The sequence below is a fragment of the Carassius gibelio genome, chromosome A16, assembly GCF_023724105.1.
Source record: "Carassius gibelio isolate Cgi1373 ecotype wild population from Czech Republic chromosome A16, carGib1.2-hapl.c, whole genome shotgun sequence".
Lineage (NCBI taxonomy): Eukaryota > Metazoa > Chordata > Actinopteri > Cypriniformes > Cyprinidae > Carassius > Carassius gibelio.
Window position 1 is genome coordinate 4,116,575 of NC_068386.1, and position 24,415 is coordinate 4,140,989.

General features: G+C 38.3%; 1 protein-coding gene across 3 annotated transcripts; it reads right to left on the bottom strand.

Moving 5' to 3' along the window:
* On the bottom strand, positions 1-24,415 carry LOC128030707 (OTU domain-containing protein 7B-like). 3 transcript variants are annotated; one of them, XM_052618561.1, is made up of 13 exons: positions 24,216-24,415; positions 22,720-22,836; positions 11,981-12,161; positions 11,216-11,374; positions 10,752-10,979; positions 10,152-10,253; positions 9,703-9,830; positions 7,593-7,699; positions 7,361-7,488; positions 6,929-7,078; positions 6,594-6,708; positions 5,449-5,533; positions 1-5,119 (listed from the first exon to the last, which is right to left on the bottom strand). In XM_052618561.1, the coding sequence occupies exons 3-13, from the start codon at positions 12,063-12,065 to the stop codon at positions 3,665-3,667; spliced, it is 2,742 nt and encodes a 913-aa protein (XP_052474521.1). In that variant the 5' UTR covers positions 12,066-12,161; positions 22,720-22,836; positions 24,216-24,415; the 3' UTR covers positions 1-3,664. The 3 variants fall into 3 exon arrangements, with proteins under 3 accessions (XP_052474521.1, XP_052474522.1, XP_052474520.1); XM_052618562.1 differs by lacking the exon at positions 22,720-22,836 and having other exon boundaries at positions 5,455-5,533; XM_052618560.1 differs by lacking the exon at positions 22,720-22,836.

Here is a 24,415-nt window from a genome sequence, read left to right on the forward strand (position 1 = left end):
TTTAAATACAATGAGAATTTTATTAAAACAGTGCAAAAAGAAAAAAGAAAATAAAACTAACATAAAAATCAGATGTTCTTTCCACCTAGATTGCACTGTCACACAGCCTGGGGACACCTTTCAAAACAAGGAGAAAGGTCAAACAGCTGAAAACAAACACAAATTGCCCAATTAGCCTGAAGTAATGCACAACTTTTAATTCGATAGATTGCATCTGCCAGTTCTGTACATGCAACAGTTTCAGTCTCATGCAAATCTGAGAATGTGGATGACTGTAGCTCTGTCACATCCATGAAAACATACCATATAAAAATAGTAAGCTATATCATAACAAAACAAATCCCACTGTATTAAATAAGAGAATTTAGTGTGTGAAAACTGATGGTGGACACAACCACAATCATTAAAAAAAATGTCCTCGAAATGCAATTAAGTATCATAATAGCTTTAAAATAGAAATCGAAATTAAGAAACTTCAGGAGGCCCGTCTGTTTGACAACTAGCCACATAAGAAAGAACATCCTAGTTTCAGAACTAAACATCCCAAACTTTTGAAAAATCTTACTACAAATATATATTTTCAAATCATACCTTGTCAGATCACTGATGGAGAAATTAGTTTGTTCACAAGAAACTCTCTCGCCATAAGCTCCAGAATACTGACTCCACCACCAATTCAGCTGACGGTCCTACAGCATACATTCTTATCTTTAAAAAACACTGTAAAACGGTGTTTGATTTACAAAAATAACTTGAACGTATTTATACATTTTTTATTTCTTTATACAAAAATGTTTGCACTCTTATTGATGTCCAACACCCGGGTTGGCTGAATGAGCTTTCCATTCATTAAATAACTGGATCCGTTAAACGCAAGCGATGAGTAGATTAGAAAGATAACATAAACTCCTATAGAGAGTAGCTGTCATTTCATTGACAATTTCCTCTTGTTTGTGCCTTGAAAGCTGCAATAGGTTTGCAAAAGCACAATTTACCAGACGCACACACAAAGACAAGCTCACACGCTGAATTCCTTTTTGCAACTTAGCAGAGTGGAAATCTGGGTAAATGGTATATGCCTTACTTAAGACAAAAAAAGAATAAATACAAAAAAAAACAAAAAAAAAACAATTGCATGAGTTAATTGTTTGCTCATATTCAAACGTGCTCGAAAAAATAAAATAAAGGTACTTTCTGAATCCTAAAGCAGCAGCATACTGTCCCTTATTTACACTCTGAACGTGTCATCGGTCTCAAAGGGTCACTGTAGGGATGCATTGATTCAGACATTAATATAAGAGTAACAAAGAAACCTAAACATGTGTGCCACCTATTGGTTATAAGACTGAATAACATCAAAAAAAAATCTTGCTGTCTTTTGGGTGAAAAATAAATCTAGCAACCCTTCAGATTCTTATTTTGCTGCAAAACCTTACTCTGTCATAGATAATACACAATTTAGTGCTATTTAGAGGTATGTTGAAATTTTGTTAGGATACTAACCTAGCATATATTTAATTGTGCAAATCAGTAATGCAAATGTGGGAACTTTGTGACCTGGAGCTGACACAGTTATACAAATATTTGCATAAGACTGATTAGATTTGTATTGAGTGCTTGAGAAGCGGAAGGGAGTTTGCTGTGACTACAACACCAGCTCTACAACTACCACCCATGCAGCACACTAACACTTAACCACATCAAATGAACATGATCACAGCAGCAACATCCTCTTACAGTACTATAGAGCCCATTTCACATGAGCAATGAGAAGGTAAAGGGACAGGCCAGCCAACAATGAAGAACCTGTCATCATTTCCTCACCATCATTTCGTTCTGAACCTGACTTTCTTTCTGCTGTCAAACACAAAAGGGGATGTTTAGCAGAACGCCCAGACTGCTCTTTTCCATATAATGAAATTAAATGAGTACATTTGCTCTGCTGTGCAAAGTCAAAACGCTGTAACTAAATATTTTAACAAAGCACAATTAGTAACAAGTAAATGACATGTAACAGACTGGTGTGACTCATCTAGATTCTGAGTCACGTGTGCTATATTAGCAGTTTTGCTTTCCAACGTAGCTCTCCAAATCTCATTCGCACATCCACTTTGGTTGTTGTGCTCCATTACGACACAAGAACCGAAGGCTGTTTGTCATCACTGGTGTCAAATTTGCCAGTAAGTGAGCTGGAGGAGTAGACCTTCTGTGAATAATGACTTCTGGTCTATTACTTACATTAAGTTATTGTATGGCTACTTGAAATATACTGCACACATTGTATGGTCCACATTTAATATTTTGTATGGAAAAGAACAATCTACTTTTGTATTTGCCGGTAATGCAGGTTTGGAATGGCATGCAAGGCTGAGTTAACAGTGTTTTTATTTCTGGCTGACTTTATCGGAGGCTTTACTGTCTGTTAACAGCGTAATATAGTATAATAGAAAGATAAAATCTCAATACACGGTGCATCGTATAAGTGAGATACAGAGAGATCTGCAAGCATCCACAAAAATCAAACAAAAGTATAAACTACCCCTGTAAGACTGAAAAGGCAACTAGGAAACAAGTTAGCAGTGGCACCTACAGCCGAACCCTGACCTCTGCAGTCCATGCGAGTGGAACTGCAAGCTCTACCTCCAGAACAAAGCAAAATGCCAGACTAGAAGCACAGCAACATAACAGTCTATTCATTGTTGTGTCCGGAACACACACGCACAAGCTCTGGACATTAGAAAAGTGCTTGATTTGGTCTGCTCTGGGGGTGATCGATCATTAACATTTGGGGCAGTAACATTTGAAGTGGTCAGAAACTGTTTCAACATCAGCCCCCGTTTGACCTGCGAGCACCTAGAACTCATTTATTAGCAGAACCAATAGAACACTTCAGCATGATGTACCATTTCCTTTTTCGCACAAATTTGAAAAGCTTTGCACTTTTAAATGTTCTAGAAATACTAAATAAAACATAAACTACTGTGATTTTTTACAATGGACATGTGATGACCCAAAGCGAAACCTTTGGCTATCAAGGTTCAGTTCCATAAGTTGAAAATCTTAGAAGCGAGAAAGCACCATTTTTGCTAATTTAAGCCAGTCGGGTATGACTTCAAAAGGGTACAAGTTAAATTACTGTAGCGTTGGGCCAATGCAGATAAAACTCACTTAAAGTTAATTGTGGGTTTTTGCCTTACACTCGCAATATGGCAAGTCTAACTTTGATTGCAGCTGAGATCCTACTTGTAATGTCTAGTATACAAATGCAGCGGATATAAATAAGAATTTTCTGGTTGTGCTTAAAATGTCTTTTGGGGTATGTGGCATGTTTGTGTGATGCAACAGCACATTGTGCTCCAATGTCTATTGCCTGTGCTTTACATTCTCACCAACAGGAGGAGACAAGGAGACAGGAAAGAGGATGAACACTTCAAGCAAATGTGGGAGGAGCTTAAAGCTCCAGCCTATGCGCCACAGCAAATGTAACACAATAGCAGTCTTGTTCCCACAATGGCCACTCATTGTGGATGCCAAGTCTCAGTAACCTGGTTCAGAAAGGCCGAACTGGTCTTAAAGCAAGATCCACACAAACAGGATATGTTGTGGCTCACACGTTGGGCTCCAATGAGTCCTATAGTAGAGAAACTGGACAGAAATTGTCCATTCAAAACCTGTGTATGGCCGGCTCCGTTTCCCGTCTCCTCAGCTCCTCTCGGTAGCAGTACGAGCAGTAATTGCCCGTCTCGGGGTGACCGTAGTAATTGCAGGTAGGCGTTCGGCATCTGCTGGACTGCAGGTTGGCGAGGCCACCTGCACTCCCTAAAGAGTAATGCCTCACGGGCATCGGTCCGTTGTGGCTGTCCAAAGTGAATCGTGCGTCCCTCAAGCCATTTGTGTAGCCTCCAGCAGGTTCAGTGTGGTAATCAATTGGGTCATGCTCTTGGGGAAAAGACGTAAGGCAGGGGCTGATGATACGGGATGGGCTGCCCAAGCTGTTGGAGGGTGGGTGGTACTGGGTATGGGGTGGGCCCTGTGCTAGGGGGCAGTGTCGGGGCAAAGTAGCATAGGATGGTAGGCCTGGGTAAGAAGACGTTGAACCTCCAGCCAGCTGCCGTCGTGTATCCAAATAACCATGCATATGGAGATGCTGCGTGAGTGGGGAAGGAGAGTGGTCAATGAAGTTGGCCCTAGGGATTGGGACCACACCAGAGTACATCACTGGGCTGAAAGATGATGACTTCAAAGCATTAAAGGTAGGAGGTGAATTATCAGTAACTTCCTCTTTGCTTTCAAAACTTCTGTAACTCAGCTCAGGCCCGTCCTTTTTCAGTTGGGTCCCAGCAGTCGTTGCAAGACCTCCTGTCGCTTTCCGTTCAGCTTCTCTTCTCTGTTCTTGTTCAGCATGGAAGCGCTCCTCGGCATCAACCAGGTAGCGTTGTATCATTTCCTCCTGAAATGGCTGCCGGTTGCTTGTAGCGAGTAGTGCAGCGAAGATGAACTTCCTTTCGCCTTGCATAGTGGCTCGAAGGATGCTAAGACTCACTTTCACATCAGAGCTATACTTAAAAGGGTCACTTTCTGAAGAATAGCTTCCATTTTGTCGCTCACTGGTTGAGGATGGTGAGCCTTTCCCAGAGTCCTCAGAGCCAGTTTGAATAGAGGGAGAGCTGTCCTTACTGCCCTTTCGACCTCTCAGAGAGCCTTTCTTCTTCTCTTGACTCTCCTGTTTGGGTCCAGTTCCAGTTGTATTCTTCCCCGTCATCAGGCCTCCCACATTCTTCTTAAGCTTACTGCCCAGGCTCTTTCCAAAGCTACCCAGCTTGTTTGCAACAGAGTCTGCACGTTTCTTGTCCTTATCCTTTTCTTTGTCTTTCTTCCCCTTCTCCTTTCCAAGTGTGCCGGTTGTCCCTGCTGAACTGTTACTGGATGAGCTAGAGGAGCTGGAAGATCCACCACTTGTTTTGCCTGTAGTCCCACTGGTTCCAGTAGTGCTGCTGTCTCCATTGCCATTGGAACTGCTGCTGACAGACTCTTTATCAGACTCTCCAGAGTCTGGCGGGGTGCGGGTATCCTCTCCTGCAGATGCCGTAGGTGACTCTGGCTGGGCCAAAGGGGCCTGCTGTGGATGCCAAAATAAATAAATAAATAAAATTGTATAGATGCTACATGATTTAGCTGGAATACAAATAAAGAGCACACCACAAATCAAAAGAATCATAAGGTAATAGTTTTTTACCAGACAAGTTTATATTTAGATATCGTGGAAATGGGAAGTGACAAGAAAACACTGCAGTTTAAGTGTTTTTTTGTTGTTGTATGTGTTAGAAATAAAAACGCTTTGGATGTACTTTTTTTTGTTGTCAGAGCAAATTTACCAAAGGTTTCCTGATAGTTTACACTAAACCAGTGAAATTATTCTTAGCATGTCAAACAAAGCAAGAAGCTCACCTGTACCTCACAGGGTAGAGGAAGCCAGGTGACAGTCATGTAGCTATGCAGCAGATGGAGCTTGGCCTCCAGAGATAAGGTTACACTGAAACCAAATAAGAGGCAGGTCAGAGCGCTGATATTTACTTATAAGTGGCACTTAAAATGCCTGACCAAAAAAAAAAAAGAGAAACCTTATTGAAACATACCGAGCATGAGAATTAATTAGCATGTTTCATGAAAAAAAAAAAAAAAAAAGTAAGTAGTAAAAAGTCAAGATGTGCAGATGTATTTAACAAGATAATTACATTTTTTTGGGGTTATCAAATAGTGGAAAAATCACTGTGAATAAGAGGAAACTACAGATGCGATTTAAGACCTTCTCTATTCCATTCATAGCAAGCATTTAGTGATAATCTGAATTAAAGTAGGAGAGCTGCTAATCTTATGTGTCGGCCAACATTGCACAGTCCCAGCAGGCTCCACAGGGCTAATGCCGTCATTATGGTCAGACATTACTGAACTCTGCTGTAAATGAGTCAGAGCAGAGTAATTCTGCACTACATAGTCAAAATAACCTGGATACTTTAAAAACATTTTTCTGAGTAAATCTGGTATAGGCACAAGACACATCAATTACAGGAATGTTCCAGATTTAAAACAAGCAGAAAACCTATGGATGGCATTTGTGACATGCGGCTGATGACCACAGGAAATAATTTTGACTCATCCCTCAGACTGTATAAACACGCAAAAATAGCAAAGAGAAATTACTCACATAATATTAACATAAATATGAGCTAAGCATTTCTGTTTTAAAACACTCCAGAATGTCTTGCTTCAGATTAACATGCAAGGTTAATTACTGTAAACAATAATTCAATCTGAATCTGAATTATTGTCTGTGGTAACTGACAGCATCTCAAAAATGCATGAGCGTGAGGCTTTTTAATGCATTAAACTAGGTGGTACACTTGTACAGAGGATTACACAACTGAGAGTGGAGCAGAGAAAGTGACGAGTGCCTCAAAAAGCTGGGAAATGTTGATGTTCATGTAAAGGACACAAAATAATAATAATAAATCCAGATTGCAAAATGCATACTGCTAATTGTTTTGTAACTAGAGTATTGCTTAAACAGACAAATGTGCATAATGAAATTCTACCTTGCTAGCATGACATTATCATTGTCATCTTTGCCCCATTCCCAGTCTTCTCCAGGGTCCACGGCAAAGTGCAAAGGCAGCATCTTATGATCCGAGTCTGTCAGAGGGATCACCACTGCAGAGGTTTTTACCAAACAGAAGGTAACAAATGGTCAGTACCATTCCAAATTGCATTACGATTGTGGCTTATTTACAAACACAAAACAGAATATTTAAATGAACTCCAGAATTCTTTTGCAGAATTTGTTCGGTCTTGCTTTGAAAAACTGGTTTATCAAGCAAGAACAGCAAACAGCAAGCACCATAAGATTTGCTGCATATAAACCACTCCTCACCTTGTTCTTTGGAACTGTCTTTCTGCTCCATTGAGACCAGGGCAGAGAAATGGGCCTGGTCATATGCCAGAACGAGAGGGGAGCGGTGGCACTTGTTGGCTGGTACTTCCAGGGGCAGGTAAATCCCTCCAAACGGGATTGGTGCAAAAGCTAAACAACAGACAAAAAGATAACCTTTGCTTATGGAACCACGGAAGACAAATGGAATAAGCATTATTTAAAATTACATAGTCAACACTTTTTTTGTGCCACTGCATTTTTCTGCTGTAGCCATAGTCCTAATGTGCCCATGGTTACATTATAACCATGAAGATATTGATGGAGTCATTTTTGCCACTTGGCTTCAAAAGACAAGGAAGGCAGTTTTGAGTTGAGAATGTTACCTCAAAGTTTGTCAAACACCTCTAAAATAAATATTTTGTCCTTATTTACCTTCTCCCCCAGAGTCCCGCAGCATGGTGTCAGCCACCACCACTATTGGCCTGCGGAGCACATGAGCAAGAACGAACACATGAAACTCCTCCAGGCTCTCGTACACCGGCTCCTCCTGTGACTCGGCACTGCAGGACACAAAACACACTCTCACAGCACGAACAAAACACTCCAGAAAACCTCTGTTTACAGCTTTCAATGTAGAAAATAAAATCAGACGTAATCAACACACCTGTTGCTGCCATTGGTGCTGTAGTGTATCCTGGGTTCACTAGATGCCAGTTTCAACAACTCATTCCACTCTTTCTGCCACTCTTCCTCCGTGTAAACCAGTCCCGACTGCACACAAATCCACACACATAATCATCATTAGGCTAAAACCAAGGCCAAATTTGTGCAGATTTTCAAATTTTCCTAATTACACTATTGTTCGAAAGTTTGAATTTTCAGCATAATTACTCCAGTCTTCAGTGTCACATGATCCTTTAGTGTTCATTTATAATTAGTAGGGATGCACCGATACCGATACTGAGCTCCTGTACTTGTTAAAATGCCCCGATACCAAACGCAGATACCACACAGCATGTGCTTAATGCCAAATTCAGACAAAGAAACACCGACAACAGACAGCAGAATATGTTATTAGAGATTAAGGATGTATGCAATGAATATTTTGTTAAACATTCAGTATTAAAATAAGACCATTTATGGGGGCATTCACTTTAAACAATTTATTTCCAAAATTAGGCATACACGACTTTCTGGCAAAAGTGAATTTAGCAGCCTAGGCTGTTACTACTTGTCCCTCTCATTCTGCACCAGTACAAATACTGTATGTTGCACGTGTTTTGCCTACTTGTATGATTCTGCATTATATGAATGGCTTTGGATTATAAATCGCATCATGTTTCAGATAAAAATAAAAAATTTGTCTTCTATTTGGAAAAATATCATAGTTAGGAGATTTATAACGTGTGATTCCCTGCATTATTACAGGAAAACTCGTGATTACAGCACTAATCTGCTGCAATGGAGCAGCTCATCATTAAATTCATCATGTTGAACCACAAAACAAAAAAATTAACAAAGAAAGTAACAAAAACTTGTAAAATACATTTTAATGAGCATAATTAAGTGTGAAAATAACCAAAAGGATATACAGTCAAACCAAAAATTATTCAGAAACCAGATTTTTTTTTATTTTTATAATAGGTGCAGTATATTATAGTTAATTCATGGAAGTGAGGATAGCAAAATAAAGTAAACTGTGACAAATTATACCCAAAAAATTCTTCAAACAGTGGACTACCAGTAAAACCGATAAAAATTTGGGACCAAAAATGATTCAGACCGGATTAAAAAATGAAGCTGGATGACAGCATGCCGAGGAGACCTCAGGCTGTTATTACGGCTAAGTGTTGCTCGACTAAGTATTGATAGTTGTGTTAATACATTTATAGTAACAGCTGTCTTAATAATTTTTGGTTGATTGTAATCCATTACATACCTTTCTTTCAAAGATATCTAACATTATCAAGATGAATTTGTTCTGGCACACAGTTTAATTCTGAGTTCTTGTCATATTTTATTACTATCTTAAACTATGTAGAATAAACTCTGATAATGTAAGATATGTTGAAGGTGTCTGAATAAATTTAGGTTTGATTGTATTTAATAAATTAAGTTAACTAGGTAACATTATTACATACTCTTTTGGTTTCTGTAACCAATATTTAAAAAATATGTACAAATGCAATAAAAAAAAATATCGGTATCGGTACACAGTATCGATAAGTAACAAAAATAAAATTATCAGTCGGGCGAGTACTGGAAAAAGTGATATCAGTGCATCCCTAATAATTAGTATCAATGTTGAAATCAGTTGCGCTGCTTTATACATTTTATTTTAGAATTCTTTGGTAAATAGAAAGTTCAAACCAACAGCATTTATGTAAAATATAAATGGTTTATACCGTTATAAATGCCTTTGCTGTGATTTTGTTTATTTTGTAAATGAAAGTATTAATTTCTTTAAAAAAACAAATGGTAGTGTAAACAGGGTTTCCCAAACATTGCCTTATTTGATTACAGCCATTACCGCACTGCTCTTAAAGCATCTTCTGCTGCCAGAGAATGAATTTGCACTTTCAATAAGCCCGTCTTCTTTTTTATATTTACTTTGTATACATGTATATTTCCCCCAGGGAAAGTGCCGCCACACATAGAATGCAAGTCTGTGGGAAACACTGGTATATTTTATTTGAAGCCTGATACTAAATTGACTAGTGTTATCTGTGGCCATCTGTTTGAACAAAATAAACCAATAGATAAAGTGCTCGAACCTCTTTATTCTGCATGGTTTGTTGCCATCTCCACCTTCGCTTTAAAGCCTCCCTCTCCTGCCCATGATCCATCAGAGCATAGAGAGACTTCCGTAGCATCAGGTCTCGATCATGAAAGCCCCACATACCTGTATATTAATGTTTAATGTTTTAAGCATAATTACCAAATTAATATCTTGGTCTGGCAGTGGTTTCTAGGCAAGTATGCAGTTCTTTTACTGTTGCTTTGGAAATAATAGTTACATAGGTACACTACAAAAGTAACGCAGTAAAAAAGCTCCTGTATTGAACTCTATGCCTCTCCAATGAGCATCTATTTTCAATAACACATTAATTCACAGGAAGAAGAAATCGTTTAGCCAATAAACTTCATGTGGAATGAATATGTATAAAAACTCATATCATCTGTGCTGATCGCCTGCATACAAAAAGTCTGTTCGAACACTTACCCAGTGAGGCGGCGTGTAACAGACAGTTCCCATCACCACTAGTAGCCAGAGGTAATAAACTCTGACAGCCAGTCCCCAAACCAGTCCACCAGTTCAACCGTCCTGTTGTTTGGGGGGTGGGGGAGGGGGCAAGGTTATGACAATTAATTCTCAAATTTGTGGCTACAGACATTACTATACTTCTTAAGTCTTTCTATGGCTGAATCAAAATACAAAATAAAAAAGTCACATACTTTCCTGTAATATAGCAGGCAAAACAGCATAAAAACAGAGTAGTATGACCAAATTCACAGTATTTATAAAACAGTAAACAAGAATTTATCTGGAGAGATTCTTAAGTGTGTATCCAGTGGATACTTTACCATCCCTAATACTTCCTACTAACACACGAGAAGCTCTATATGCTGCCTATGTAGGGCATTTCAAATCAGTCACTTATGAAGTTACATTTTAGTCAGCATGTTTATGTAGGCAGTAGAGAATAAAGCAGCTAACCATAATGCTATGTAAGAAATATCTGACTATAAAGCCTATAAAATCAAAATATTTGGTAATATAAAACAAAGTTGGAGAAGAGATTCTTGAACTGAAATGACTAACCAGCGTGCTCCAGTGCCACCATCATGGACTGCTCAATGAGGTCTCTCTCGATGAAGCCGCGGAAGTCATCTCTGTAGACTGTGAGGTCAGGCAACTGGAAGGTGCAGAGCGGAGTGTCCAGAAGCAGTTCATTGCTGCTGCCCGTACTGGACATATGTGAGCGGGCCAGAGAGACAATGGTGGAGCTGGCATGAGAGATTCCCCTCGACAACCGCTTCTCCGTGGCAGCTGCCATGATAGATTTTCAGATTACTGCATATACTCGAGAATATGAAACTAGACACTGGTAACCTATTATTTGGTCGACCAGATAACAACGTTAGTCAGGTGAGAGTGGGCAAGGCTTTGAAATGACATCATATGAAATTACTGTCATGATCAGGGTAAATCATTTACAGAAAGTATGAAACACATTTGAGAATCGAGGTCAGGCAACGCAGACAGATCTTCTAGTGCATTTGTACCTTGCGCAACCTCATCTTGGCGATTCAAGAAGGGTCGCCCCGTCCGCTCAATGGAGGGATATTCTCTCTCCTCAGCAAATGTGTATGAGAGGTTCCCAGCGTGCACTTGTCTCAGTTGTTCAAAGTCACTCAGCGCAGCCGAGAGGTCCCAATTCTTTCCTGCGAGGAAAGCCACATTCATGAAGCATGCAAGAAAAGGAGAGTTCAGACTTCCACTGCACCTCTGCTTAGGACTTTAAACATTAACCCGACATCGCAACAAAGGTCAATGACACGTTCCACTGTAGTCACTTATACTCACGAATACGGAGCAAATAATCAGTACCACCTGTCAAGCAAGCATACTGCAGAACTATACATATTTTAACTCATTCTCTTATCTGCAGTGTTGCTAGGCAACATGCGCTGGGTTTGGTACGGCTTAACTGCACACATTCATATAGTTGTTCTTTTGCTCTTCTGCAATCACCTAATCATAAAGACCTTAGTCAGGGAAGACACCATATTGAATTATGCATGGCTCACCCAAACAGAATTAGTCAGAATGGTATCCATAATAATAATAATAATAATAATGTTACAATGTAGTTTTGTAAAGTATACATAATCAAGAAAAGTTACATATAATATAATAATGAAAGTATTTATAAAACAATAAATTACAATTAAAATTACATAAATCTCACACACACATATAAACATATACATACGGTACATATATATAACTCAGTGAGGACAATGGGGAACAGGATGGTTTTTGCTCACCCTCCAGCAGGTCTCTGGCCAGTCCGGGTTCAGCTCCAGTAGAACGGACAAAGTCGGACAGGACTGCGTCCATATCCAAAGTCATGTGATCATGAATTTACAGTGCAGAAGGGGGCATCAGGAGAGAGAAAAGACAGGAGAGCAATTCTCCCTCACAGCAGAAGGACTGTTTCGGCCACACCTAAAGAGCAAGAGAAGAAAACAGACAGTGAGGCCATGTTTAAGCTTTGGCTCTGTGCATCATATTGGTGCACATTACCAGAGATCTGTTGACTCCAGCAGTCACATGTCTTTCCTGTGACCTCAGGAGCTCAGCTGAACGCTTCAGTTTGCATTACAGAGAATTTGCAATTCATTAGAAAGATGGCTACTATGATAGCGCTGTTCTAGGCACATTCTAAAGCCCCAAATGATGTTAATTCTATAAATGAAAAATAAAAAGGAATTAAAAATCACATATTGGGGGGAAAAACACCCACACAGACAAAATCAATTTTCAAAATCAACAATTTTATTTGTATTTTTGCTAAATAAATACACTACAGTTCAAAAGTTTGGGTTGAGCAAGATTTTTTCTTAAATAAATTGTGACATAAGATTTCAAAGCTGTTTAAACTTAGTACCAAGGTTCCACAAAACTATTTAGCAGAACAACTGTTTTCAACAGGTTTCTTCTTAACAAATCAGCATATTAAAATTATTTCGGAAGTATCATGTGCGACTGAAGACTGAAGTTATAATACTGAAAATGCAGCTTTGCATCATATGAATAAATTACACTTCAAAATATATCCAAATAGAAAGCACTTGTTTTATAATAATATTATATAGATGTTTTTACTATATTTGAATCAAATACAGCCTAGGTGAGCATAAGACAGCAAGAAAACTTTTTTTTTGTTCTCTTCAAGTCATCATGAGAATTTAATGTGTGTTTGAAAGTCATAATTATGAACATGTGCATTAAAGTGAATTTGGTCTGAATAAAATAGATGTGTTTTTAGTTTAAGTTTTTACTCTCTTTTATACCTTTTCAAAAAAGGAAGCTTTTTTGGATCAAATTTAACACAAAGAAGAGCAAATTATGTGTGTAACTGATGCTTTGTCTGTGTCAGCACAAGAATGATACATAGATAATGGAAAATGTAGTTTTGTCACGCAAACCTGCGGACTGGGTAAATGAGTAACATTTTCTAGCAAGCTTTATAGCTATTCCTCAACAACATCACAAACAGACTAAATTCTACAGTCAATATTCACAATTATCCTACAAGTTATGACAAACCAATTTTTTATAACTACCCTGATTCATAAATCCACAGAGCTCAAAATTTCTCACTAAATATTATGACACAGCAAGTACCATGAATGTGTCATTATCTCGTAAGTACATTTATTTGAATGTGACTTGAAGGATGCACAAAATCACATCACAGTGCACAAATCACAATTTACATAACAGTTTTGAATGTTTATGTCTCAAACTACACTGTCAAAAGCATCCTGACATATAAAGAGATGGTCAGCTGAGAAGCCAGTGCAGGAAAGCACGAGGAGACAAACAATGCCACTACAATATCCATTTCTGCATGATATACATTTTCAGAATATCATGGAGAGTGATTTTGTGCCTCTATGCAATGGGATGCTTTCCTATTCGTTTGACTGGTACTATATATAATATACAGTATATATATATATATAAACAAACACATTTTTTGCTATGATCACTCAAATGTGGTGATCAAACACTTATAATCACTTATAATCATAAAGATATGTAATGGAGACAGAGCATTTAACAATTTAACAATAGACTTTATTATCCAAAATGAGTTTGATATCAGTGCACTGAACAGTAAAATTGATGTTTCATCAACTTTAATTCAAATAAAATCCAAATTTATTCGGGAATCGCATTATTGTCTTCACATAGATGAAACTTACTAGAGAAGTGTTAAGTGTGACATAATATACATCTATATACCTCTTTAATTTATGTAATTGTCCTTTGAATGTAACATGTACGTTCCCTTAGAACTGGAATCATGAACAAGAGCCCTCCTTACTGAAGTGAAAGTGTTGACTGGTGTCACCATCTCATGATAGCCAGTGGATCTCCACCAAATTCGGGGGATAACTTAATCTCGTGGAGCCCTCACCTGTTGGTTTGGCATGATTTTGACAGAGCGTCAAAATGCAGTAGTGCATAGCTCGTTTTTGCATTTTCATGTGGACAAGATTTTATAATAACACATTTTTTTTTTTTTACTTTAAGTACAAAATCTTAGTTCATGTTAGCTCATTAAATAACACAGTTGCAAGTTTCGATTTGAACAACGTGTTATATACTATTGGAATACCTGAAATGAATGAATGTTTAGAAGAATTTTTAATTGGCAGTTATGTTAACTAATGAATTAACTAACGTTAAATAATGAAGCCCTAATGTAAAGTGTGAATGAACAATAGAGAATCAACACACTTTCAAACAATTTCTAGAGCATGTTGTAGCCCAGATGAAAACTAAAAAAAATAAAAAAGTTTGAAAATAAATAGACTATTAAATCCAAATATTTAAGTATTTGGCGCGGTGATGAACACCATGGTGCAGCAGCTTTATTTATGGGGTTTCCAGAGTAACGGCTGCATTTCCTGCAGTTTAGCGCCATCTGCTGTCATAGAGTGAATGTGCTTTCATTCAGCGTGTCTCTCACGTGTTCCCCCATGTGCTTCTCATGCGTGCTTGTCTTTCAAGCAGGATACAGTGGTGTTATGCATTTTGACCAGTTGATTATTCTTTAAATGCATTAAAATTTCTGAATAATTTGTAATATAAAATTATTCACGGTATTTAGGAGTGCCCACGATAACGTGCATATTCATTACCGTGATACATTGCACCACCGAATACCGGCATAGGTCTAGTGTGGACTAGGCCTAAATCTCCTCTCCCTGATGTAATGGTGAATCCTGTCAGCGCTGCCGTCACCTCCTTTAAGCTCTGACTCAAACTTTTCAACATAATGCAGATGACTCATGATTTCTTACTGGGCCCTTCCCACCTCTATGCCCAATAAAAAGACAGGCAGCTCACAGTGACACTGATTGACATAAAGGGCTTTTTTAGTGAGGGAGCTGCTTTCTCTTTTGCTTGGACTTTGTTTGGCAATTACAGAAGAGCAACTAGGGAAAGACAAACAACAACAAAAAACAAGAGAGTCAGTTGAATCTAGAACATGATTTAACATCTCTATCTGATGATTTCTAGGCATGTAAAGCGCTCCTGCCCACAGTTGCTAATCAGACTAATCCACTGGGTGGGGATAAGATTAGTGACTCAAAACAGCTCCTGTCAAAGTTCAAAGGAAATATGAAGTGCTAAATAAAACCTTGAATGACTCAGTAGTGTACAGCTCGCTTCACACTCACCTTGCATCTTTCATTACATTAGTTAAAGTGAGTCAGTCTTCTATAACACAAACAAACACACACACACACACACAACAGCAGTTCCAGCGGTCTGAGCCCACAGGACAAGGTCATAAGACAATCATAAAGAAGGACAATCCAACAAGCAAAATGGTCAAAGACAGAAGTTATGCATGATGTTCACTCAAAAACATCTTGTGAAGTGAAAAATCTGTGCGTGTAAAAAAGAAAATCGGTCATTGGGAAATTTGTAGAACTTTAAACCATTGCTTCCGGATAAAATATTAATCTGTTATTCTCCAGTGAAAAAGTAATTTTGTCTAAATCAGGAAAGAAATATGACAAAAAGCACTGTTTACAATCAAAAACAGTCTAAGGGGCTGTTCACATATCGCGTCTAAAAATGTGTGGAAAAAGCTAGGCGCGCCGCTTTCTTCTTTCCAAAGCACTCGGGCAGTTCTCGATGAAGACACGGAAATTTCAGCAAAGGATAAATGGATTTGCAGAACTAAAAATAGCTTGAAGTAGCTCTGCTACTAAATTTATTTCAAAATGGCTATCCATTTACAGCTGTGATCAGCTGTTCCTTCATCTTGGCTGAGCTTTCAACGTTTGTAGGGTAAAGGATGAAGCTGATTGGTTAGTGCGCTAGCGGCATTCTGAAAAGTTGAGATATTTCTAACTCGATGCGGTGTGGACGCGCCTGGAAAAATTTAGTGCGTCGCACTGCGTGCGCGTCGCAAATGCTTCCATTGGAAATAACGAACTTGGCCCGCAAAAGACGTGATATGTGAACGGCCCAACAGAGTTGTGTGAATTGTGATATTTTTATCAGCTGTTTGGACTCTCATTCTAATAGCACCCATTCATTGCAGAGGGTCCACTGATGAGCAAGTAATGTAATGCTAAAGTTCTCCAAATCTGTTCCTAATGAGGAAACAAAATCATCTACATTTTAGATGGCCTAAGGGCGATTATATATTCTCAGAATACTAGTAGAAAACAACTAACAAAAGGCTACCAGCATGTTAACAGGGTCAGTTTATAGGCAATTTGGATGGTCTCTCAACGTCACACATGTAGCATCATTACGACATTCTGGTTTTGCCAGAGACACCTAGGTGATGGTTGTAATCAGACAAGCACCCAACAGATTGCTCTGCACAGGCTAGCTGGGCTTTTGACTGTTATATAACGTGTGTTGCTGCCAACACATGGGTGCTTTAAGATAGCACGATCATTGAAACAGAGACACACAAGCAGAGGTCAACACGATTGTGTTTGCTCTGTGGAATAACTCTAGCCCTCTAACCTTTACGACTGATAGCTGCCACTGTGTACAGCTTAATCTAATAATAAAGATTTGCATAATTTGATGGAAATAACACAAATGCTCATAACCCGTTATAAAACAAGTCATGGCTCAATAATGAAGATGACCCCACGGGTCAGTGAGAGAGAGTAGGGATGCACCAAAATTAAAAATTCTTGACCAAAGCCGAACAAAATGAAACACTGGGCCGAAGGCCGAATAAAGAATGCTTTTTTTTTTTTTGCCAACCGCAACAAATAGATTTTCCAAAAAGCTTTGACTTCATTGAATAAACATGAGCACTGCATGTTTCAAAATCAAAAACCGATGCGGGTGTTTTTATATCACTGTATTTCAGAAAGAAACGACTGTATTTAGATTTTTTTTTTTGCATATGTATGTATATATGGGGGCAGGGGAGTAGTGTGTAAGGACAAATAGTGTGTAAGGATGTGGAACACAACTAGACGCTTTTCCAATGTCAGGTAGTGATGGGTCGTTCCTGAACGAATCTTTATTGTGACTCGGGAAGAACGAGTCGTCTTGGGGAGTGATTCATTCAGTCATGCATACAATAAAATTCTGTAGGTTCACAAGTTTACACCCTTGGTTCTTAATGCATAATTTTTCCTTCTAAAGCATCAGTGAGCACTTGAACCTTCTGTAATAGTTGCATTGCTGGAAATGGTTTAAATATGTAAAAGATGCTGTAAAACCAAAGAATTTGTGGGTTCTGATGGATATTTCTGATGAACACCGTGCAGTAGTTTTCATTTTGTTAATGCAAATGATCACAAAAAATGTTTGATGAGCTTTTTTCCCCATGACTAAAACAAGAAGATGATGAGATGACAATAAGGTCAATAAACAATAACTGTGACTATATCAACATGCAATATCACTGACAATAAAAGATGACTAAAATGTATATATATATATATATATATATTATAATAAAACTTTACCAAAATCTCTTCTTATTTCCATTAAAAAAATAGGAGGAAAATAATTACTGCGGAACTACACGCCTCTAATACACGAGATTTCATGTGTGCTGTTGCCAGATATCAAGAGTTCAAATCCCCAAATCAGAGCTTCTCTGTTAAAGGATACATTTCATGCCCAATGTTTTGCTTAAATTTTTTAATTGGGCAACCATGCGCACACACTCACTCTTCATTGTAGAAGCAATGGTCATAAAGAGGAACAAAATAAATGATTTTGAAGAGATTACACAGGCCTGGTCCTGCTATGTTCTATCACCTTCCTTCTCTGGTCTTTATAGTAATTTGTTTTTCTACTACCAAAACGTTTTGCAATGCAGAGAGGTCAAGCTTCATCTTAAGTTCATATTATTCCCTGAAATTAAAAAATAAATAAAGTAGATTTTAGTAAATATAAACAAATATAAAAAAAACTTAAGGTTGACCTTGGAAAAAAAGAAAACATCTAATTAATCATCTGTCATTGGCAGGTGTGGAAAAACACTGATGACTAAACTACTTTGATGTAAATTCTTACATTGGGAATTGGGTCAAAAGTCTGATGAGAGAGATGTATTGTAAATGTAAACATAACAAACATCTTTGGAGCGTTCTATGGGTCTAGAGTTTCCAACGCATGTTCAAGCTCTTATCAGCAAAGCACCAAGTTTAGAAAAGCCCATTCTTGACTACAAAAAAAAACAGGCATACAATCATACCCCCCCCCCCCCCCCACCAAAAAAAATGGCACAAAGTAAAGTCTGCAAAACAGACAGCAGTGAAAGGGGACACAGGAGAGCAAGAAATCTGACAAACTGGCACGCTATGAATACCATGGAACACAATGCACTTTACTGATATGATTGAGAAGTATTTTTTTTTACAATGAGACCAGCTTGCAGTCAATTACGTAATACTCTATTACCAAAACATACAGTAAATCATTAAGATAAGAGAATGATGTCATCTTCAACTTGTTGCTGTGTCAGCGAGTTAAGGACAGGCACTAGAAACATAGTGTGTATAATGTATCATGCTAGCAACTGGTTGCTGAGCTAGAATATCTACAGAGGGCAGTGCCTTTAAAAATAAAAATAAAAAAAGTTTAAAGCTTTTGTATGGAAAATAGTTACAGTTTGCTAAAGTCAGCTTATATCTTACAATACAAATACTAAGAGATAAGCCTATCAGCCAGCCCACACAACATCTGCCCCAACAGATTCTTTCAGCTACCAATAAGAGCACAGTACTCCATTTAACACTTATTAAATCCCATTCCACCATAGATTTTCACCAAAACAAATCAGTGAAGGAAATGCAGAATGCCCGCCATCTCAGTAGTACCATGGCAATTCTGCTTCAAGGCTAAGACTACTGCTGTGTAGTGCTGGCGGTATACCGGTGTTTATTTTCCTTATGATATGAATTTTAAAAATACTGCAATACCGGTGTTGTTTAAATAATGTTCGGAAAGCGTCTGATAGGGGTCTCTTTTCACTGTTGCACTGTGGCGGGGACATAGCTGTTTGTGCTACGAAGCATGAAAGTTCCAAAACTGAAGCTGTAGAACTAGTAGAACGTGATGACACAGAAGAACTCGTCCACAATATCCATTGACTGCCACACATATCCACTGCCCACTGCCATCAGCTCCCGCACCACACACACAAGAGTGTGACTTCAGCGATAGATTAAGCAACTTTCAGACGCTTTATCAGCTTTTTTTCATAGAATATATACACTGATAAACCTAGCGACTTTAGCTATGATTCAGTTGGAAGATGTCGCCAGCGCTGCCCCGCGAGCGCAAGGTCTTACTCTCCCGGCCCAGTGTTGTCTCTCTCAATGTCTGTTCTGTGCAGTGAGCGACAGAGAAATGTCGCTTTCAGCAAGTCATACTGCAGCCGACTCGTATAATAATAAATGAGTCCAAAACAGTGTTTCCAAGCACCTGTTTTTTTACTGTTTGGAATTATAATCATGAGCATAGTGCATCTGTTAGTATTTTGCACTTTTTTATTGTTTGTTTGTTTTGTTACTCAGACGCAGATAGTGCGCTGCATGAGACAGCTACTGCTGTGCTGCAAAAAATAAGAGAGAGAGAAAAAAATATTAACAAGAGTTATGTTGTCATTGACCCTGGCAAACAATTCACCAAAGTTTTTACAGTGCAGGGGAGTTTGCCATCCCAAAAGAAACAATGTATGGACCACGAGTCACACTGTACTGTGTACATGATTTGGGTTCCCCTATTCCCTTCACATCTGACTGTGTAAGATTTATGTATTTGAAATTCACAAACAGACATTAGAAAACTAGCCGTCTTAGCAGGCATAGTCTGAAGTGAAGTCTGAAGACGGCTTCTGTCATTTGAAAAATGTGCAGTGCTCACTGTGCCATGGGAAACTAGCTGCAGCTCCAACAAAGGATGCTATTGTTGCATGAATGATGACTTTGAGTTGTTGCATTTACTCTGATCCTGTTATGCAATCAAAATTAATGTGGCAGGGTGTGGTCTGAGTTTTGATTTACACATCTTTCTTAATGAGATTTTATCAAGTGTTGCCATGACCATAAACAAAATTAAAGAAACATACCTGTACAAGACGCTTAAGCAAGTCAATCTTAACTGCTTTGTTACTCAAATAAAACACTTCAAACAAAGTGGGTTCATCAGGTTTTGCTTTTCAACAGAATAAATAACAAATATTCCTTTCATAGCAAACAAATGTATAATCAAGTAGGACTCCTGGACCATATACCAAAATACAGACATCTAACGTGTGTGCAACAGCAGCTCAATAGAAATTATCTACAGCCTAAGGCAACTATTGCTCATGTGAATCCCCACATGCTGCAAACTCGACAGCCAGGCATCTTTGCATCAATCCCTGTGATGTCATCCAAGGCGAAAGACTCCTCTAGAGCTTCTCTGGGATAGGATTACGGCTGCTCTGGATCAAGACTGATGTTCAAGGCATGAGGAATGAGCCATGTGATCAGCACACTTTCACACCAGGCACCCGGCCCAATGACAGTCACAGCGTGGGTGGATTGGGTAAACTGATGGTTACGTGGCTGATATTGTTTATTTGACTCACTGACCACAGTTTAAAACTACCGGTTCAGCTTTAGTTGCACAGTATAATCTGTGGCACTGAAGAATAGCAGTTTCTTAAAGAAAGCTGTGAAGCTGACGCATAGGTCTGGGGCAGCAAGGTATGCTGCTAGCGGGACTCTCTAGAGTAATGAATCAAACCGTGGGCACTGGCTGTCGTCACCTGGCTTTTTAGAGAAACCAAGAGAACAGTTAGCTCCTAGAAGCTCTGTGCTGTAGAAAAAACAACCTGCATTTTAAAGACATCAAGTGATAGCCTATATTTTTTATAAATTCTGTATATTTAAACAAAGCTAGATGTCTAAAGCGGAAGGTCCCATATCAATTTAATATGGTGCCTGTGTTTATCGGGGCAGATGATTGTTGTGGGAGCATTTTGGCTCAGTGGATAACACTGTAAGTGATATGGAGTCTCTGCCCCACCTGCTCTCATTTACCAGCTGTTTCACTGGCCCACTGGTGAGGGGACACCACGTAAATTTTCATAATTAACAAGCAGTACCTGCACCTAGCTCACAATTAGCTCTCAAAAGAAAAAAAAGGAAATTACACATAAACACAGATTGATGTGAAGCATAGAATATAACTATCGGTTAGCAGGTGTCTGAAATAGCACACGTCAGTAAACTTATTTATCAATAATATAGGGTGGCTATGTCTTTCTTTTTCCTGGACATGCCTTTGTCAGGCTTTCTAAAATGTCCAGGTTTTGGCTTTGTTTTCCTATTTACATGCTCTCTACAGTCCCCATACATTATATGAATGCCCATTTGAATTGTTTTGGTTGTTCTCTATAGATCGCACCTTCTCACACGCCACAATTTCATGATTATGTACAATGCCTGCATGCGATTTGTCAAAATACTTTTCAGTCATTATCTTCAACGTGTAAGAAAAGAACAGGAAAACAAAACCAAAACCTGGACATTTTGGGCATTTTAGAAATCAGAGCCAAGTCATGTCCAGTAGAAAGGGGACACTTACTAACCCTGCAGGTAACACTATTACTATTAAATGGTGACAGTAAAATAATCTTATAACAAACATGCACACTGCTGTAAAAAGGCCCAACCCAAGTAATGATTATTGAGAAATTCCTGACTCTAACGATGATCTATGCTGGCCATTTAAACATGCTTATCAGCATAACTTTAAAGCATGTTTTCATCATTACCACTCTCTCTGAACTGTTTTAACAGAGATGCATGATGACATCACTGAATCCAATGATGAACTGCCGATGTCATTTTGCATTATTGACAGACTGTTTTCCTAGTTAATGTTGTTCAGTAGCTTTGACACAATATGTTTTGCCTCTAAACTTCACCATGACTAACAGAAAACTGCAGGTTAGCAGAGCTACAGGACAGTTTAAGTGTTAAAACATTCTGCTTTAAACACAAAGCAAGATGCCTAAGACAATGTAAAGTAACTTAGTGGACTGTCCTGTGGTGTGACGTTAATCTACATAAAACTGCATCAAACAGCATGTCAAATTGTATAATAATTATTGTGCATGCAGCTTTCATGACTTCATATTATTCTAGAAACTGCATGGAAAATTTCTACTTTTAAAAATGTATTTGTCACAGAACATGTATATATAAAAAAATAAATAAAAAAAAAGCTAATGTTCATGCTCAATTGTCAGTTATCCAAGTATAAAAACAAATATGAAATCATGTGGGTCTGTGTTTAGACTACGAAGGCTTAGCTACTACTATTTTCAAGGTCCACACAAGAGGAAAAACAAACCCAAACTGTCTAAAACCCCAAGACTTTGTTTGCATGTCCTACTTTCATGTTTAGGGGTGGCTGCCTTCACTAAACAACAAGCTGACAAAAGAGCTTGTAAACACAGAGCTGAATAATTCAGGGCTGTCTGTAACCGTACCCACACATTGTAGGGATTCAAACCATGGCAGCAAGTGCCCACAGCTTTCATTTTAAGCGGGGTTCAGTAATGAGCGACCCACACTCGAAGATCTCTGTTAAATTCCACCAAAAAGAACTGAAAAAGAAAAAAGAAAGAAAGTTGTGGGAAAAGTATCTTATTAACTTAAATTCCTTAAATTGTCACATACTCGTTTGGGTTACTGAAAAGTTCAACTGAGATGGGTGCAATCACACAACAAAACATTTCAGCTGTAATTGGCCGGTCACTTTAATATACGGTTAAAGATGCAATCAGTATGACTTGCTTGCGTTTAACAAACTCTTACTAATTATTTGATTGATTTTAGCAACTGATCTCCCACGGTTTATTCTCAATCAGTGTTAGACTGCTATTTTAGACTGCTGTTTTTCAGAATTTATCAATTGCCTAACGTAATATTGATTGGGCAACCACCTCCATGTTGAAAAAAACCAAAACAAAACATAGTCTTCTAAAAGGCTGGAGTGACATATTTAACCGAATAAACTTCCCTTTTCAAAAAATTAAAAAAATAACTTATAAATGATGTGTGTGTATTATATATATATATATATATATATATATATATATATATATATATGTATGTATATACACACACATTTATACATATATACATATATATCTTATTACATACATAAACTTGAAAAGATTATGAACTTTAGCTGAAATTGTCATATGAAGATAATAACTAAGGATGCATATCAGGTCATCATAAAATACATTGGATATAATATACACTTTGGGACACGTATTGTGCACAGTATAATAAGCTAGGGTATATAAAGCAAATGGCAAACAAATATGATGCACAGGTCAGCATATGCAGTATCACACATAATTGAAAACCAAATGCATGTGAAGCACAAAGGGTCAGTCGCCACAACCATAGGCTGCCAGATGATATCGTCAATAAGCGTTCAATAATCTATAACACATTTTCAAATCTAAAACCTTTAAACTAGACAATTAGTCTTTCATCGAGACTGTCATTGCTTGACCAGTCAGTTAACGTTAGCTGCTCGGCTAGCGGACAGTGAGGGTCTCTCAAAGTTACCGAGCCACAAATATTGTGTTGGCCCACAAACTGAGTCTTGTTATACAATTAAGAGCGTTTAATAATACTTGTAATGAACTTTTATAGTTTGGGTGGTTAGTTAACACAGTTTCAGCAGTTAAAAAAGGGTCCACCATTTGCTCACCGTCCCCTCGGTTTGTCCAGCCTAAAACATGACCTGACGGCCAACTTTCTCTTATTAACGCTCTACTTTCACACAGTTTTTCTAGAGAAAACATCTAACCTGGTGTCAAACTGTGGTTATAGCGGACATAACTGACACTTTTCTTTAATCACCGACACTCGGAGGCTGTGGAAAAACGACCCCGGTTCAGTTACAAAACACTCGTGAGGGGTTTTCTGGCTCGTGCGGCTAAAGCTAACGCAGTAACGCGCTTACCTCGAGCGGCCTCGCGGAATTTCTCTCTCATTTCCTCACACTCTGGGCTTTACTTTCGCAGAAAATGACTTCCTCTAGGGTAATACGGTATTCAGTTTTGAGTATATGCCAGAAAGACGGCTTGCTTCTTGTCCTAAAAAGACTTCACGACTAAGTACATTCTTACTCCCACAACAACAACAATGTCAACCAAGGCGCTA